General features: G+C 25.0%; 10 protein-coding genes across 10 annotated transcripts; 3 read left to right on the forward strand and 7 right to left on the reverse strand.

The window, feature by feature from the left end:
* Nucleotides 1-782: 782 nt before the first annotated feature.
* On the reverse strand, nucleotides 783-1,420 carry T551_02781 (uncharacterized protein; the record flags this gene model as incomplete). Its single annotated transcript, XM_018375044.1, has 5 exons — nucleotides 783-934; nucleotides 974-1,120; nucleotides 1,162-1,184; nucleotides 1,229-1,332; nucleotides 1,382-1,420. The coding sequence occupies 5 exons, from the start codon at nucleotides 1,418-1,420 to the stop codon at nucleotides 783-785; spliced, it is 465 nt and encodes a 154-aa protein (XP_018228585.1).
* Nucleotides 1,421-2,196: 776 nt separating this feature from the next.
* T551_02782 (uncharacterized protein) lies at nucleotides 2,197-3,599 on the reverse strand (the record flags this gene model as incomplete). The annotated part of the gene is made up of 4 exons (XM_018375045.1): nucleotides 2,197-2,292; nucleotides 2,334-2,758; nucleotides 2,800-3,435; nucleotides 3,488-3,599. 4 exons carry the CDS (start codon nucleotides 3,597-3,599, stop codon nucleotides 2,197-2,199), a joined length of 1,269 nt encoding a protein of 422 aa, XP_018228586.1.
* A 729-nt stretch (nucleotides 3,600-4,328) lies between these two features.
* On the reverse strand, nucleotides 4,329-8,387 carry T551_02783 (uncharacterized protein; the record flags this gene model as incomplete). The annotated part of the gene is made up of 18 exons (XM_018375046.1): nucleotides 4,329-4,475; nucleotides 4,518-4,805; nucleotides 4,847-4,965; nucleotides 5,007-5,163; nucleotides 5,209-5,366; nucleotides 5,414-5,705; nucleotides 5,747-5,896; nucleotides 5,937-6,017; nucleotides 6,062-6,247; nucleotides 6,289-6,351; nucleotides 6,397-6,507; nucleotides 6,549-6,711; nucleotides 6,755-7,102; nucleotides 7,142-7,269; nucleotides 7,313-7,912; nucleotides 7,956-8,173; nucleotides 8,216-8,309; nucleotides 8,355-8,387. 18 exons carry the CDS (start codon nucleotides 8,385-8,387, stop codon nucleotides 4,329-4,331), a joined length of 3,336 nt encoding a protein of 1,111 aa, XP_018228587.1.
* Nucleotides 8,388-8,503: 116 nt separating this feature from the next.
* Nucleotides 8,504-10,238, forward strand: T551_02784 (phosphatidate cytidylyltransferase; the record flags this gene model as incomplete). The annotated part of the gene is made up of 7 exons (XM_018375047.1): nucleotides 8,504-8,695; nucleotides 8,809-9,035; nucleotides 9,076-9,215; nucleotides 9,264-9,405; nucleotides 9,452-9,656; nucleotides 9,700-10,035; nucleotides 10,080-10,238. The coding sequence occupies 7 exons, from the start codon at nucleotides 8,504-8,506 to the stop codon at nucleotides 10,236-10,238; spliced, it is 1,401 nt and encodes a 466-aa protein (XP_018228588.1).
* A 407-nt stretch (nucleotides 10,239-10,645) lies between these two features.
* T551_02785 (uncharacterized protein) lies at nucleotides 10,646-11,566 on the reverse strand (the record flags this gene model as incomplete). The annotated part of the gene is made up of 5 exons (XM_018375048.1): nucleotides 10,646-10,723; nucleotides 10,788-10,880; nucleotides 10,930-11,154; nucleotides 11,204-11,385; nucleotides 11,452-11,566. 5 exons carry the CDS (start codon nucleotides 11,564-11,566, stop codon nucleotides 10,646-10,648), a joined length of 693 nt encoding a protein of 230 aa, XP_018228589.1.
* Nucleotides 11,567-11,747: 181 nt separating this feature from the next.
* On the reverse strand, nucleotides 11,748-14,105 carry T551_02786 (uncharacterized protein; the record flags this gene model as incomplete). The annotated part of the gene is made up of 4 exons (XM_018375049.1): nucleotides 11,748-12,071; nucleotides 12,118-13,695; nucleotides 13,753-13,945; nucleotides 13,999-14,105. 4 exons carry the CDS (start codon nucleotides 14,103-14,105, stop codon nucleotides 11,748-11,750), a joined length of 2,202 nt encoding a protein of 733 aa, XP_018228590.1.
* A 226-nt stretch (nucleotides 14,106-14,331) lies between these two features.
* On the forward strand, nucleotides 14,332-14,696 carry T551_02787 (uncharacterized protein; the record flags this gene model as incomplete). Its single annotated transcript, XM_018375050.1, is given in 7 exon segments — nucleotides 14,332-14,351; nucleotides 14,374-14,424; nucleotides 14,482-14,487; nucleotides 14,496-14,545; nucleotides 14,554-14,564; nucleotides 14,605-14,633; nucleotides 14,654-14,696. Coding segments are annotated over 7 exon segments (210 nt in total).
* Nucleotides 14,697-15,657: 961 nt separating this feature from the next.
* Nucleotides 15,658-15,963, reverse strand: T551_02788 (uncharacterized protein; the record flags this gene model as incomplete). Its single annotated transcript, XM_018375051.1, has 1 exon — nucleotides 15,658-15,963. One exon carries the CDS (start codon nucleotides 15,961-15,963, stop codon nucleotides 15,658-15,660), a length of 306 nt encoding a protein of 101 aa, XP_018228592.1.
* A 62-nt stretch (nucleotides 15,964-16,025) lies between these two features.
* T551_02789 (uncharacterized protein) lies at nucleotides 16,026-17,122 on the forward strand (the record flags this gene model as incomplete). Its single annotated transcript, XM_018375052.1, has 4 exons — nucleotides 16,026-16,072; nucleotides 16,117-16,262; nucleotides 16,307-16,707; nucleotides 16,757-17,122. 4 exons carry the CDS (start codon nucleotides 16,026-16,028, stop codon nucleotides 17,120-17,122), a joined length of 960 nt encoding a protein of 319 aa, XP_018228593.1.
* A 220-nt stretch (nucleotides 17,123-17,342) lies between these two features.
* Nucleotides 17,343-18,001, reverse strand: T551_02790 (U6 snRNA complex subunit LSM4; the record flags this gene model as incomplete). Its single annotated transcript, XM_018375053.1, has 7 exons — nucleotides 17,343-17,443; nucleotides 17,487-17,556; nucleotides 17,600-17,677; nucleotides 17,721-17,784; nucleotides 17,835-17,869; nucleotides 17,913-17,954; nucleotides 17,999-18,001. The coding sequence occupies 7 exons, from the start codon at nucleotides 17,999-18,001 to the stop codon at nucleotides 17,343-17,345; spliced, it is 393 nt and encodes a 130-aa protein (XP_018228594.1).
* Between the last annotated feature and the right edge of the window lie 17 nt (nucleotides 18,002-18,018).

The raw sequence follows: 18,018 nt of genomic DNA on the forward strand, positions 1-18,018 counted from the left end.
TTGAGAATCTAAAGTATATTTATTTTAAATAGTTTTATTTTATTGTAAATATAATTAACATTTTATTTTAATTATTTTGTAATTATTTATTTAATTAGAAATTTTATACATATATCTTGAAATTATTAAATAATTTTAATTTTTTTATTAAATTTTAAATTTTATCGAGATCTATTTTTAAAATCTAAGTGTTTTCATTTTTAAATTTAATTTCTGTAATGTTTTAAATAGTTATCTTTAAATTATCTTGTTGATTTCAGACATTTATTATGTATCTATATTTAATTGAATACAATTTGAAAATATTAGTAAAACTCTTTAAATTATGATAAATTACTTCCAATCATTTCTTTATATTTTCGTTATATAAAAAAATTAATTTTTTAATTCTAAAACTCAAAAATAATCTAAAGTACAAAAATAGAAATATGTTTAAAAGCTTGAGATATTTTAAGTGCATTATCATTTTTTCTTTAAACTATTATATAATAAAAATAACTAAAATTTAAAAATAGAATTTTTTTAAATCTATTAATGTTCTTATAAGTAGATAATTCAAAACATGTTTTGATATAGAAAAATAAATGTTAAATTAAAAAATAAATATTTTAAGATTTAACCGAGTTTTGTAAATTACTAAATTTTATAGTCTCAATATTATTTTAATTATTACTTCCTACCCCATATTATTTTTTATATTATTCTAATTACCAATTCCTGTAACATTTTCATTATTTTTATAATGCCTTTGTTATTTCTTGTATTATTCCGATTATTAGTTTTTATTCTAAATTATTATGTGTATTGTTGTTAGTATTTGTGTTATTTTGAGTATCATTTTTTATATTGTCGTGATTATTATTAACTTCATTATCTTCGTTATCTTTGTTATTTTGATTACTGATTTTTATATTATCACTATCATCAATTTCTTCTATACAATAAGAAAAAAGTTAATATATGAACAAATTACCATTATTATAAATTTCTGGATATTTTTTAAAACAATTTTGCATTACTTGAAATTTTTCTATACATTCTATGCCTTTAGGTTCTTCTTTTGAATAAACAAAACATGAGAACGCAGATTTAAATTCTTCTCCACATGGCCCATGAGCCACTATGTGTTTAGTTTACTTCTATAATTTAAAAGTTCCTTACTTCCTCCAAGACATGGACAATCCCTAATTCTATTAATATCTATAAATCGACAATAAATATGATTTACCAATTTATTTCTCCTGTTTTAGGATTAAAGGCTGAGTCTTCATTATCTTCCAAATCAGATGACGTTAAAATTTCTTCATTATTATCATTATTTGTATTTTCTGACTAGATTTATATTAATGATTATATATCATAACAATATAAAAGAAATAACCAATATGTTATTTGTATCCGTTTTAATAAAAGAAGCCATTGAGTATGCTACAGTGGATATGCATAACAAAATTGCAAAATTTGTAAAATGTCTAGTTTGATGAGTTGTTTAAAAAAGATAAATGATTAATGTATTATAAAGAATATAATGATATCTATTGACTGAGTTCTAAAAAGTACCCTAAGAAAAGATCTAATATTATATTTTATTTTTTTAATTAGTTTATTAATGAAAAATAAACTTTTTTTGATTTTCAATCGATCTAAAAATGTTTTCAAAAATATCACTCTATTTTAAAACTGGAAGTTTTTTAATGATTTTTATAAATGCATAAGTTGATTATTGTTATTATTAATTTATAACTTTAATTTTAATCTTAAATATACTATTTATTGATAGATTTTTTTATATTTAGAGCGATTTTCTAAAATGTACTTTCCTCTAAAAAATTAATAGTTTGTAAATTACTATTAAACTAATATATTGTTTCAAAAGTATTACTTTTAAATTATTTTTTTTGAATTCCAATCTAACATTTTTATTAATTTTGTTAAATCAAAATAACCTTAAATTAATTTTTAAATTTAAATAACTTTAATTATAATTATGATTAAAAATTTCAAAATTAAAACTATGTAGTAAATTAATCAAAATATTTTTTATTAAAATTATAAAAATTTTTAAATACTTTTTTAAAATAATATATATTCAGTTGTTTTAAGAATTAATTTTAAAGAATCAACTATATTAAACTAGAAAAAAGATATTTTATAAAAACATATATAACATTCAACAATTATTATAAAATTTTAATCTTAATGAATTTTTTTTCTTTTTTTATTCTTTTTTTTTAGAGATGCAAATGTTGTTAAATTATTTGAGGTTAATAATTTGGGTTTTTTCCAATAATACTATTTTGTTAATTTTAATTTAAAAAAGTTTTACAGACTACCTGTTTATGTATTTTTCTTGATTGCCTAATTGGTTTGATAAATGGTTGCAGTCTTGCTCTTCTTCCTTCATTATCATCTTCTAAATTAAATAAGATAAAAGTATAACTAAAATTATATATTATACTTTCAGGAATATAGTACCATTCACTTTCAAGTGGTTTTCCAGCAGCGTCTTTCCCTTCTCGTTTTATTTCTGCAACAAACTGCCCTACACTTCTTAACCATTTCTCAATATCTTCTTTTGAAAAAGCACTAGGAAATAAATGTGTAAATGTAGACGAAGGTATAGCACTTAATGGTGAAAATGCAAGAATCGCTAAAACACAATCAAGTAAATCAGAATCAATAAAACTTTTCTTAGAATCAAAATTATTTAAAGTCAAAGAAAGAGACTGTGTATCATTTGGAAATATTTTAATTTTATCTAAAAATAATTATCAAAAATAAGATCAATAGGAGTATTACTGTTATTTAAGGAAATTAGTTGTAAAGAATCAGAATCCGTAAATCTTGGTGAATTATAGATTTGAATATTTTTAAGATCATCTTGAGCTAACTCTTTTAAAGGAATTCTTTCTAATTTATTGTCAAATTCTAAATGATGGTGTACTTCTTGAGGAAATGGAGGAATATTTTCATTATTAGTACAAGACGAATAAATCTTATTAGTATACTTTTCATTATTAACTGATGTCTCTAAAAAGATAGGCCATAAAATTTGAGAAAATGACCCTGCAATTTCAATAATAATAGGACCAATGCCAGGTGTCCATTCAACAACACTAGTTTGATTTTTTTTTATTTTTCTTGGTTCATGTTCCTTATGGATATGAAGTAACATGCCATTCCACCCTAAACACGTAATATAAATTGCTTTATTTTCCAAATGATATTCAATTCTAGCATGAATACGACTAATAAATTTATTGTTCCTTGATATTGAAAGAGTACATGATTGGCTAGAACGTCCAATATAAACAGCCTTTAATTCGTTTAAACGCAAAGTAGGTAAATCATCAAAAGAATCATATTTATATTGTGGAGACGATGCGCAACAAAAAGTAGTAGATGATGATAGATCCGGAGTAAAATATGCATTTTCTTATGTTATTAATATTTTCTGTAATTTAAATATTTTCATAATAACACTTACTTTCATTTGAATTTTGGTGAATGTAATACAAAGGTGAAGATAATGAATCTAATGGATGATTCTTTTTTGAAAATTCTTCATATAATGATTCACTAAAAAAGTCTTGACTCATAATCTAAAACACAATTTAATTTTATCTTAAACACAATGAAATAAATCTTAAAAATAAGAACGAGCTGTAACACGCAGAAACTTGCGCGAAACACGTAAATTATAAATATACGCATTATGAAAATCAGTTAAATAATTTAAAAAAATAAAATAAAATATATTGAAAGAAATATATATTTTGATTAAAATTATTATATTGATATTTTCAGAATTTTTAATTCTAAAAAGTGAAACCTTTCAATATATATAAATTCCTATAATTTCTGTGTAAATATTTTTTGTTAATCTTACCATAAATATGAAGTGAAATTTGTAAATATTATTTTAAATATGAAAATAATAGTCTTCATTTTTATTTATGGAGATTTATTTTAAATTTATAAAATATTCAAATATGAATACTTGATATACGAAAAATTGATATAGAATCTGCGTTTTAAAAATATTATTAAATAAAAAATATATTCGTTATAATATATTTAAGATTTTTAGAATGATATATAATGGCAAAACTTTAATAATTATAATAAAAATAAATGCGCGTTTTAATTGTATTATATTAGCAAATAATATATATTTTTGTTTTAAAAATCAAAAGATTTAAAAGTTATATTTTGTTTAGTGCTTATCCATTACACAATTTTATTTAATAATTAATAAATTATTTTTTAATTTCAATATCTATAAATTGTTTCAAGAAAATTAAATTATATAAAATTAATTTATAATATTATACACTTCTTTTTTCATCATCATCCATCTGTTCATACTTAAGAACAAGAGATTTGATATGCTGTTGTTCTTGTTTTTCTGCCTCTTTCTTTGTTCTTGTTGATATAGCTAATGCTGAATCTGATGGTATATCAACCATATAAGTCTAAAAATATAAAATTGACATTAAAAAACGTAGAAAGTATACCATTGGACGATTTCCTCGCTTAACAAGTAACGTAAAAGAAATATTGTTATTTAAAACATCAGATGATTCTATTTTATTGCAATTCAATTGAATACTTTGCCGTTTAATTGGTAATGGGGGATCAAATATTCCTTTACGATCAAATTTACGAGTTTCAAGACTTTCAGCAATTATTTTCGAAAATTCATGGTCAAATTCTTCCTCTTCTTTTTTATTTCGCTGTTCTCTCCTAAAAACAATTATTTCATCATCTTCATTAATATGTATAGAGTCATTTTTAACATTATCCTTTTTTTATAAGTTTTTAATTTTAATAAAATATAAATTACCCCCATATCATCTTTTTCTTGAATTTCCGTCTCATGTTCATCAATTATAAGCACATCATCATCATTGAAAGACTCTGTATCAGTACTATCCTCTATATTATGAGAATTTGTTTGAATATCTATGAAAATTAATAGAAAATAAAAAATATTTAAATTGCACCATAAGGCTTAATATATTTAGTAATTATTTCGTCCATTCCTTTTGCAGCTTCCTCAAGAGACGATGCTAGCTTTAAATTTGAGCGAATCAAATGCATAGTATCTTGTAAAACAAATTCTACATCCATAGTAAGAGGATGTTTAGTATATATATAATACTAATTTTTGTAAAAAGAAACATTACTATAAATAATTCTTATAACCTGAAAAAATGCTAAAAAAATGTCTAATTTTTTTCTTGATGAACCTCTATCAAAACATAATCCACATGTATCTAATAATGTGCAAACTAAATGAATACGAAAAAAATCATCTGGAGGATCAATTGGTGTATATTTATCAGGATGAGGTCTTCCTTCAGCTATTTAAGATTAGTAAATATAAAAGAATAAATATTTATATTTTTACCATGTCCAAATATAACTAATGTATATAAAGTATCAAATATAACTGGAGTATCTATAATTTTATAATTATATAGCTCACCTAAATATCTAATTAATGCAATTTGTCTTTGATTGTATTTATAATTATTTTCTTCTAAACCAACTCGAATTAATTCGAGAATGCTATCGACCAATTTTATAGTGAATTCATGATGATAAAAAGATAACCCTTTAATCAAAATTGCTAATAAATGTATATTGTTAAAACGGACATCCCATACTTTTAAAAAAAGTTTAAAAAGCAAATTTTCCATCTTGATATGTTATTCAAGAAAAATTAGTTTAATTAAATTACTTCTGGATTTTCCCAATGTAGTTTTCTTAATTGTTTAAGTATTCGCGGGTAATTTTTTTTGTTTAAATCGTAATATATTAACTTTCTAATATAAAGTTCTTCAACTGATTGAATTTTATGATGAATTACTGGTTGTTCGGGTGGATTAACCTGTATTTTTAAGAAAAAAATTTAAAATAAAAAACTTTACATAATAAAAAGCATTTTCAATCATAAGACGTTCCTGTTGCCCTAAATTTTGCGCATTCTTTTTCCTCATAATTGTCTCTAACTATAAAAACTTTAATTATATTCATAATAAAATAAATATCATACCAAAGCAACCATTCTTGGATTTGTTTCAGGATGTCGAAACAAAAATCTGCCACATTCTTCTAATAAAATACATAAAGTTTCTATAGTTTGTTTGGAAAATTTATCAATTGTTAATTTAAAACAATGAAATACTAAATGATGTGGAACTGCATTAAATTTTATAAGTTCCGACAAATATCGAGAATTCTTGAATAATGAGAAAGTTTTACAAACTTAATAATTTTTACCCTTGTACGTAATTCTAAATCCTTAGTTCCTAAAGCAATTATTTTTTTAAACTGTTTAATAAGCTAAAATATGATTATTTTTATTATAAACAATAAATAATAACTAACATATTCAACAACAGAATCTCTAATAGTAGGCATATATTTGCTTAGTGTTACAATTAAACGTGAATAATAAGGAAATATGTCTTGACGATTTCGAGGGGGCTCGCATAAAACCTTTAAAATTAGATGTTTTTTCATAAATTTTATTTTAAAACCTTTATTAACCTATTCCTAGAAGCCTTAGAATTCAAAAAACAAAAATCTATTGCTGCTTGATCAATCATATCTCGATTATTAAGTTCAGGTAAACGTGTAATGTAAGCATCGATTTGTATACCGACTCCTTTAGACATATTTAAATCTTCTTGAGAAAAATCACTAAGAATTATTTTAATTGAAGTTATATTAATGAAATCAATACTTTTCATTTATTTCATTTTCAATTGCTTCAATATTATCATCTGTAATATCTAAATCCATTTCATCAAGTTTATCAATAGGAGGTGGTTTATTTTCATTAGACATTTCACTTTCTTTATTCTGCTTTTTATCATTAGTTAAAAAACTAGAAGGAACTGTATCCTTTAAGTCAATGATATCTTCATAAAACTTTTTTTGATCATCATCTTCCCATAAACTGTTAATAGTAATTTCTTCTCTCTCTTGTAAAAAGGAATTACTAATACGTATACAAGAATCCATATTATTGAGTGTATCTTCGTCTTGATCTTTTAAATCTGGCATTAATAAACCTAAAATATCTGCTAATCTATAATATTTAGAATAATTCCTAAAAAATAACTAGTACATTTTTGCATTATTGATTAGTTTTTCTAAATGCTTTTCCAGGCGGTCAAGATTATTTTGACGATCTTCGTTAATTTCTCCTCGGCTAACAGATGCATCAGATACGCTTTTTTCTTGAATTTTGAGATTCTATATAGATATTAAATAAAATATTACAATAAAAAGTACAAACCCTGTGCTCTTTTACTATATATTCTTTTAAATTATCAAAATATTTTTGCAATAAAAGCTTAATATTTTCCCTAATATCGAAAGGACAAATAGATATGTTTTCATCAATAGTATACTGTTGTGAAAACTCTACTGAATTTTCAGAAGTATTTCCATCAAAAATTTTCCGCAAACGCTTCTGGCTGATACAAAAAATATCAGTTGCAAAATTTCTCACAAAAGTTACAATAAGAGGTAAATTAACATAATCTCGATCTTGTTGAATAATATCTTTAATAATAGAATATACAAAAGGTTCATTTGTGTGATTTTCAGAACGTTTCTGGTATTTTGAAGACTTTAGTTGAGAATTAGTATTTGTAACGACACCTAATGGGATTGCATCATTCAAAGTTCGTAAAACTCCAACAAGCCAAAGCTCAACAGAAACACGAAGAAGAATACGTTGTTTCAATAAACGTTGAGAGTCTTCTTTTTCGCGTTGTTCTGGAGTTAATGATGCCATATAGCTTTTTAATGGTTGAGTAAGACCACGTGCTATCTGAAAAGTTAAAAAAGGAGTGAATAAAGTTGAAAATCTTTGATGAAGTGCAGAAACAACCTACATGCATAAAGCATAATAGAAATAGAAGTAATCAAAATACCTCAATGGCTGCAAAAATATCCGTTGATGTTTTAGATTTTTGCAAGCCTTCTATAACCGCCCCTACAATCTCTGAGATATATTTTTCGAGTGATAGGGTCTTTAAGTCTCGCATCAATTGATCATGAACATCCCCTGTGATTCCTGCACGCAAGCGTTTAATAAAAGCAGTATTTTTTTTCAAACTGGCATCAAGATTAGATGCTGTTTTAAATATTCCTAGTATAAAATCAGACAAATTCTCTTTATACTAGTTAAAACCTTGAGTGCCATTCCATGTTTCTAGGTTTTTGAGGCGGAGCTCCATTTTTTTTTTCTGTTTTTCTTCATTAAAATGAACATTTATATTTATCAACTATTCTTTCATTATTATATCTAATTTTTTTCAAAAAAAACATACATCTTGTGTTTCTTCTTGAGTATTTGGATTCATTTTGAAATTTTCATTTATTAGAATTTCCTGGATATTGTTTATTTAAAAAATATAGTTTTTAAAAACCATATTATATGTTAGAAAAAACGATTTGTTAAAAAAAACAAAAATAAAAAATGTCTTCAAGAAAGGCACATCGCGGGCTTTCCCGGCATCTTTCTAATAGTTCTTTGCAACAACTAAGGCTGTTAGATACAGAAATTAAAAAAATATCTAATATAGATAAAATAAATGAAAGAATAACTAGAAATCATAAAAATATACGAAAGCAAGTAGGATCGAGTTCTAACGAAGATAAGAATAGTGAGGTACGTTTTTTTCTCTGTATACATTAATTTGGATGAATTATTATTATGTTTTTATGTTAAATTTTTCTATAAAGAAGTATATAATTTTTGAATAAATTCTGATAGAAGAACAGAATGAGCATGTAGATATATGTTTTTTGGAAAATAGATCGAATTTTTATTTAAGGACAATATGGACTTTTGCTATGATTTTTGGATTTCTTGTGATTGTTGCTGCTGGACATATTTGGATTATCATTTTACTTACTATTATTCAAGTAATAGTTTTTAAAGAATTGATGGCTATTGTCAATATTTCAGATAAGGAAAAAAAGATTCCATGGTTTCAGACCTTGAATTGGTATTTATTATGTTTTTACTAATTTTTTAATTAATAACAGGTATTTTCTTTCTACAACTTTATATTTTGCATATGGTGAAAGTCTTATTTATTATTTTAAACATATTATTATTGTAAATGCATTTTTATTTTCTATTGTGACTCATCATCGATTTATTAGTTTTATACTTTATGTTGGGGGTAATTTTATTACAAAACGTATGGTTTATCTCTGATTTGCTCCTTTAGGCTTTATATTTTTTGTTATGAATCTCAAAAAAGGACATTACAAGTACCAGTTTACACAATTCTGTTGGACCCATATGATATTATTATTAATTGTGGGACAAAGTCATTTTATCATTAATAATATATTTGAAGGCATATTTTGGTAATATATATTTTTTCTTAAATTTGTTTTTTAACTAAATCTGCAGGTTTCTATTACCCGCATCACTTGTTATATGTAATGATATTTTTTCATATTTATGTGGAAAACTTTTTGGTCGAACTCAGCTTATTAAACTTTCACCTAAAAAAACTGTTGAAGGATTTATCGGGGGCTGGATTTGCACTGTGATTCTTGGGCTTACTATGGGGAATATTATCCTTCATTGGAATTATATGATATGTCCATTAAGGGTAACTAATATATTTGCCATGTCAATATTGATATATGAATCAGGATCTTGGAGCGACTGCACTAATCGGATTAGAATGTGTTCCAAATCCAACATTTATTTTACAACAATTTTCTGTTCCAGAATTTATAATATCATATTTGGGTTTTCCGTATCATACTATTACTATAAGACCTGTAGAATTTCATCTTATGGTATTTTCTACATTCGCATCTCTTATTGCTCCATTTGGCGGGTTTTTTGCGTCTGGGCTTAAACGTGCATTTAAAATCAAGGATTTTGGGGATTCAATACCAGGACACGGAGGTTTAACTGATCGTTTTGATTGTCAATTCATAAATGGTTTTTTTGTATATCTTTATTATCATAGTTTTATTGCTGTCTTTTTCCAAAGATTATACTAATTTTGCTAATGTTTTTATAGGTAACCCATGTTTCTGTAGGGTCTGTTCTTCAAACTGCTATTACTTCATTAACATATGACCAACAAATGAGACTTTCTAATAGTTTATATAAATATCTTGTTTCCCAGGGTGTTTTGCCAGGTACTGTTCTTGATTGTCTCAAAAATTCTACATTTTGAAAAGTATCTTATTTATCAAACATTTTATCTTTTTTGTTTTAATTATTTATTTTACAATTATGGTTTATTTTTAAAATGCGGTTATTAGTTTAAAGTATATTATATTTATATAACTATAGTTGTTTTGTAATTTTATGTATTTTATTATCATTATATAATATAATTTTTAAAAATTTTGTAATTTTAAACCATTTATAACAATGAAAAATTACATTAATAATAAATGAAAATATTCTTAAGATATTTTTTTGTATATTTGAGTGCAAATATATTATTTTGATCAAAAATATTAATGTTAAGTATTAAAAATTAGTGTTTTTAATAAAATATATTAAATATATAATTTTAATTTGTTTTATAATGATTAAAAACAATTTTTTAAATAAAGGTCCAAAAATACTATACCATCAAACATTAATAATACAATTAAAAAAATCTAAACATCTGGACAAATTATAAAATCGTTCTAATTTTAAACATTTAACCTAACCAATGATAAATTAAATAAAAAAATAATAATGTAAATATGACGCCGCCCCAAAATAATACTTTATCTTGCAAAACCCTTCTTTTAATAAACCTAATTGTACTTTTACTAAGTCCTAGTATATTTACAACATTATACATTTTTCGTTGTACTTCCTATTTTAATAAAATAAAATCTTATTGACAAACTTTCAAAATAATTTACCTTCACTGAAATTCTCTGTTCTATCAAATCATTAAGTATAGCTTGTCCTCGTCCTAGAAATTCATCTAATTTCAAATCTGTTGTCTTTAAAAAATCTCGTGTTGGCCCCGTATAATTTTCGTGTTCATCTAATTTTTTGGATTCTGTGCGTCCATATGGATTTTCTGAAGATACATTTGTGTGAACCCGGCGTTCTAATAACTCATTTTTTTGATTTAAATGTTCCTTTTATAAGATATCAATAAAATAATAAATATAATAATAAAAACATTACTATTTGTTTACATTTTATTTTAAGATCATCAAAGTTTTCCTTTAATTCTGAGTACTGTTTTTTAAAATTTTTAACTCTTGAAATAGCTTTTTCTTGTTTTTCTATATTCATTTCTTTTTTTGACATTGCTTCATATTCATTGATAGTTCTGAAAAGAGAATTCAAACTCACTGTTATTTGACCTAACACAATTATTAAAGGCTTTTAGTTATATAAAATCAATATATTTCTGTAATTTTGAATTCTACCTTGAAGTGGAATTGTTGCTAATGGTGTATTATTTGTGATAAATGATTGAAATAAATTTAAATCTTTTTTCAAGTTTTGAGTCTGCTTAAGTGCTTGATTATAAAATATATTCATTTTATTAAAAGTATTAAGATTTTATTTCAAAAATATCTAAGTTTATCGAAAATTTAATTCTATATTAAAAATACATATTAAGACTAAACTTTTTATTATTGGTAAATAATTTATAGATATTTCTAAGGAAGTTGGAAAAATTAATTATTTTTACATATATTTTTCCTTTTTCCTTTTAGTATTAAACAGAATCTGCCATTTCAGCGTCATGAATAGAAGGCATATGTAAATTATCTTGCATTTGCTTATCTTTTTGTGAAAAAACAGGATTATTGTTTTCTTTAAAATCGTTTCCTGCTTCTGTTTCTGCTTTTTCACGTTCTGCTCTTTCACGTTCTTCTCTTTCTGCTGCCTCTTTTTCTTCCTTTGCAATACGTTCTTTGCGCTTAACTTCATCTGCATCAAATTTACGTTGAACTACAGGAGCCGCTGCTTTTATAAGATCCTCCATTTTACTCATATATACAGCTTTTGTTGTATCTTCACCTTCACTATATAGCCAATTCTAAGAATAAATTAAAAAAATAAAGATACTATTCTTAATAAAATACCTCTGCATCATCTAACATTTTCTCAAGTTTAGTTTTTTCATCATTACTAGCATAATCAGCATATACATCATTAAGTTTACTACGCATTTCATAAATATATTCCTCTAGTGCATTTTTTTGATTTTCAGTACTAGCAACTATTTTATCTTCTAAAATCATTGCCTCTTCTTTTTCTTTGAAAATTTTTAATGTAGCAGCGTTAAGGCAAAAATTTTCTGAGACAATGGGTAGATCTGCTTTTTTTAATAACTTTTTAACTTTCCGTGTTTCGGGCTTTTCTTGCTCTACATCCATTGAGTCTGCTGGTTGATCATTATTAGGATTCTCTTCATTTTTCGTGTTTTTAGCAGCAGTCTCGTCTTTTGGCGCAACTTCTTCAATTTCATGTTCTTCTACAATGTATGCATGCTCGAAACTTAAAAGTCCATGAAGATTAATCCGAACCTTAACTTTAACAATAGAGAAGCTATTGTTTGCATTAGATGTAACATTTTTGATATAATATTTCCCTATATATGGATTAACATATCTTGGCAAATTAGATGGATCCGAATATGAAGCTTCAATAATAAAAGGCTCTTTTCTATAGAAAGTGAGAATTTTAGTACATGGGACAGGACTATTCTTTGGAAAAACAACAGCAGTAGTTTCTTCTTCTGGAATTTCATTAGAACCTTCCCAAGAAAATTGAATAGGATAAGAAAGTAAATCATGAATAGAAAAATCGCGTACTCTAAAAACAGGAGATAGAATAGCACATGCAAATGCACAACCGCGCGCAACAGCTTCATCCTGATTAAGTGTAAATGAGAGCGGTTTTCCAAAGAATGCAGAAATTCTTTCTTTAAGAGATGGTATTCTTGTGGAACCACCAATCATTTCAACAGAATCAATATCAGCTGTAGTCATACCAGCATTGTCTAACGCCTCTTTTAAAGGAATAGTAACACTATTAAGTAAATCTGCAGCTATTTTTTCCATATCTTCTCTAGATAATATACAACTAACATCGACATCGTTCATTAACGATTCAACGCTAATAGGTGCAAGTGCATTAGCAGATAAAACTTTTTTCATCTTCTCAACCGCAAGCATAACTCTATATTTAGTTTTGGGGTTCTTTGTAATATCGATATTATATTTATTTAAAAATTCTACAGCAAAGTGTTGTGTAAGAATTCTATCAAAATCACGACCTCCAAAGTTTCGATTACATGCTGCTCCTTTAACAACAAGCTGGCCCTTTTTAAAAGATACGATTGATACTGTATAATCACTATGACCAATATCAACAATGCACACGTTGCGAGGCCTATCTTCAGGAAGATCTGTTTTAGTAATCCCGTAACTTAGAGCAGCTGCCGTTGTATCATTAATAATCCTGAGCACATTTAGACCCGCAATCTGAGCAGCATCTATAATGCCTCGTCGTTGTACATCAGTAAACCACCGTGGAACTGATATAACAACATCTGGAATTCCTGGATTCTCTTTTTGAAAAGTCTGTTTAATTTTTGTTAAGTACATAGCAGCTAGTTGCACTGACGTAAACTGCTCATTTTTTCCAAGAAAATTAACCTAATATCTAAGTTAATTCTTCTAGCAAAAAAAACACATACAAAATAATGCCTTCACTCCAACATGTCCATTTACATCCACTAAAGTCGCGGGTATATAGTTCTTCTCAATTGAACAAATTTCCGGATCCATGTAACTCCGTCCAACTATACGTTTTATACATGATACCGTATGGTTAAAATTGCCTATTTCCTGTGTTTTTGCTGATTCACCAAGATACCGACTCTTTAAACCAAATGATACCATAGATCTTTATATTTAAAATTAATATATAATATATCCTATTTTCTAGATAAAACTTACGGTGTAGAGCGATTAGAAACTTCATTTACTACAACATGTACATTTCCTCCATATGCATGTGCGATTACTGTCTTAAATGACCCAAAATCAATTCCTACAACTGACATTTTGCGTTTGGGTCTTTATAAATTTTCGTATTTATTTAAATTTCAAAAAATTGAGATTCGACAATTTATATTTAAGTCGTCGAGAAAATTCGATTTTAGAATCTCTCGAGAACATTCGATTGATAGAGGGAAATAACTTTATAAATAACTTTACATAAAATATTGAAAAAAAAAAGAAGTTGTTTAGAAGAATATGTAAAAATAGTAAAAGAAACATAAAAATATAATGATTATTAAAGAGAAAATGTTTTTTTATTATTTAGATAAGAATCATGAAGTTAATTTTAAACCAAATATATTTTTGTATTGAGCTTTTTGAGTAAAAATGTGTTAATATAACACAAATGTTTATAGGTATTTTTATTATATTTTGTAGAAAAAAGTAAATAGATGTATCAAAATATTATCAGAGTGGTGTATGATTTTTAAATATTTAACAGGTATATAGTGGTTATGAATGTATATAAAGCAGTAATTTTTTATTGTTTGAGGTAGATAGTATAAATATATTTTGTTTTGGAGTGACATGTTTGTTGTTATTATTTTAGATGTGCTTTAAGTGAGAAAGCTTGCTGTAAAATGAGATTTTGAAACAAGTTCATTTTTAGAAAGGTTAATGCTTTTAATAAAACCATGTCAATGTGTATATATTTCGGCTACTAATATGTTTATCAATAATAGAAAATATTTAATTAGCCTAATAAATATATTTAACCTATAAACGAAAGTATAAAATATCAAATTATATTTGATATACAAAATCATAGTAATTTAAAATGAATAATAAAAGCAATATCTATTAGAAATGCCATATTTACATGTTTTAGTATTGTAATATTAAATTAAAATATAATATTGAGATACAAGCAAAATAATATTTTTAGTTTATAAAAAAACAACATAAAAATAGAATACAATTCAAATAACACAAGGCATTTAATCTCCAGAAATAACAAAATAGATTTAAAAACAGTATATAATAGATGAAATCTATTTGATTATTTCTAATTATATATAAAAATGATTGAAAAAATTAAATATTTCAAAAATTATTTTAATTTTTATATTAATCTTCATCAATAAATTGCAAATACCCAATAAAAATAATTATTTAAAAATAAATTATTTGAATTTTAATTCAAAACAGTTATCATCAAAAGGTTAATAAATATATATTTTCATATTAAGTATTTTTTAAAATTCTATAATACTCTTAATGATCATTCTAATGTTATATATAAAAAATTCATATTTTAAAAATTATTTTTACCAAATATTTTTCAGATAATATTAATTGCATTTTTAAAACTATTCTAAATATTATATAAAATATCTAAATTTTTAATTTTTCTAAAGTATTATTCCAATAAAATATACATTTCTTGTTTTATAAAAATAATTAAATTTTTATATATAACTCAATATATATAATTTAAGCAAACTTGTTCAAGGCTAACTTTAAATATTTCAATCATTTTATTTAATAAATGATACCATCATTTGAACTTGTGTTTTTTCCATTTAACCAAAAACTCTTTTTACACTCTGACATCTAAACATTTTCATATTTTAATAATTTCTCAAGTAAATCATTGATCCATTGTTCATCAAACTTTGAACTAACATTCTTAAGAAGTGTATCTAAGCTTTCATATGTTTTTTTTTCAAACCCTGTTGATTTGCCAGCTATACTCAATATCGTCCATCCTAGCATTGTCCATTGAATATAAATTTCTTTTTCCTCTAATGTAACAATATTAATTGTGTGATTTTCCACACAAAAATTTATAGATTTAAGTCTTTTTTTATTCTCCTTACAAAAATTATTACATTCTTGGATAAACAAACTTGTTTCCATAAAATATTAAATACTAAGCTTGATCGAAAACAGCTGGTACATGTAACGTAGAAAAAAGTTAAATGAGTATTGCAGTAGAAGAAAAGACACATTTTTTAAATAATGAAAGGTTATTTTAAAAGATATCTTCAAATAAACTCTAATAAAAACCAGAATAATATCTGAATCAAGTATATCTTGCGAAAAAATGCAAGAAAAAGAAACTCAGAATGAAAAAATACCGGCAAAAAATGAAGAAAAAGTCCGTAAAAGAAACCTTTTAGATTTGTCAGATTTTCCAGAAACTGATGATCCAGAAGGTAAGCTTTTTAAACGGCAATATTAAAGATTTATAACTTTGTAGCTATTCTTCAACAGGTAGAGTTTTACTTTTCAGATTCAAATCTTCCTTTTGATAAATTCTTGTGGAATACGTCTCAAAAGAATGATGGATGGGTTTCTATTGAATTGATTTCTAAGTTTAAAAGGATGCGTCGTTTTCGTCCTATAGAAGCTATTGTTAAAGCGTTACGTACAAGTAAAGATCTTTTAGAAATAAGTGAAGATGGTGAATATGTAAGACGAAAAACACCTTTAGTAAAACCTGGAGAAAATGAGAAAACTGCTTATATTAGACGAAGTGTGTATGTTAAAGGATTTGGTGAAGAAACAAAAACCAGTCAAATAGACATTGAAAATTTTTTTAAAAAATATGGGAAAATCAATGTTGTAAGGCTTCGTAGAGAAGATGACGGGACATTTAAGGTATATAAAAGCAAGTAAAAAATAATATATTCTAACCAAAAATCCCAAGGGATCAGCGTTTTGTGAATTTGCAGAATTAGAGTTTAAAGAAAATTTTCTTAAAATAGAACCAAAGCCTCAATACAATGGAAAAGATCTTCTAATTATGTCAAAACAAGAATACATAGATATGAAGTCAGCAAACTCTGGAGATAAATCTAAGAAGAAAAAAAGATTTAACGCTTTCAAAGAAATGGAGTTTAATAATAGACTTTGTGGAAATGAGAATAATAAAAGAAAAAGAGACAATAGCCACACAAAGTCTCGAAATAAAAAAGAGAACAAACATTGTAAACTCGATAACCAAGAAAACTCATTAAAAGAAAACAATGAAGAAAATATTGTTTTGGAAACTCAAAAATTAGTTGAATCATAGTCAAAACCCTCGACAAACTATATATTAATGTAATAGATGTCATTTATTTCGGCTGCATTTACATAAAAATGGAAAGATAAAACAAATGTTAGATAAAATCTATATAATTAGTTAAATAATTATTAGTGTGCCTTTTAATAATTTTAGATGCAAAATTCTGTTAAGTCTTTATAGCCAGTACTATTTAGCATGGCCATGATTTATAAACAATTTAAAATTATCATCCACCAATGCGACCACGGCCTCTATCACTAGTTCTTCCTCCACGTCCTTGTATGTTTTGCATTCCACGACCTCTTCCAAGATTAATACCACGTCCTCCTATCTAATTTAGAAAGAAATATTTAAAATTGTATTTTGCTACCTCTTGAAATTCCTCTCTGAGTTCTATTATCACGGTTCTGTTCATTTTGTAATTTAACAATATTAATGATCTAACTTAATTATAGAACATAAAAGCAAAAGAAAAGAAATAACCTCATCAGGTATTCTTAAATATTTAATAGTAGAACCCCTAATATAACATTCTGAAAGTCGAAAAAAGCGATCACCGTCCTAATTGGAATAAATAATCAAATTTTCATACAAGATTACAAACAGCATTTGTTTGTATAACTTCTTTTAAAATTAAATTCATCCATGTGTCACAGCTCACCATATGTCTTAGATATAAATATCAAATATTGAAAAAAAAATGTGTTTAAATTTATACCCATTATATGTTTCACCATTTTTCAATTCAACCAACTATAAAAAATTATAAAAAAGATTTATAGAAATACGAAAAAACCATAGGATATCCTTGAGCTGCAGTTAACAAAGATAAAGGCAACTATTATAAAAATATTAATAAAAAAACCTTAGTTAAAAACTTACCATTTTAAAATATTTTAAGT

This window comes from Pneumocystis jirovecii (genome assembly GCF_001477535.1).
Source record: "Pneumocystis jirovecii RU7 chromosome Unknown supercont1.13, whole genome shotgun sequence".
NCBI classification, from domain to species: Eukaryota; Fungi; Ascomycota; class Pneumocystomycetes; order Pneumocystales; family Pneumocystaceae; genus Pneumocystis; species Pneumocystis jirovecii.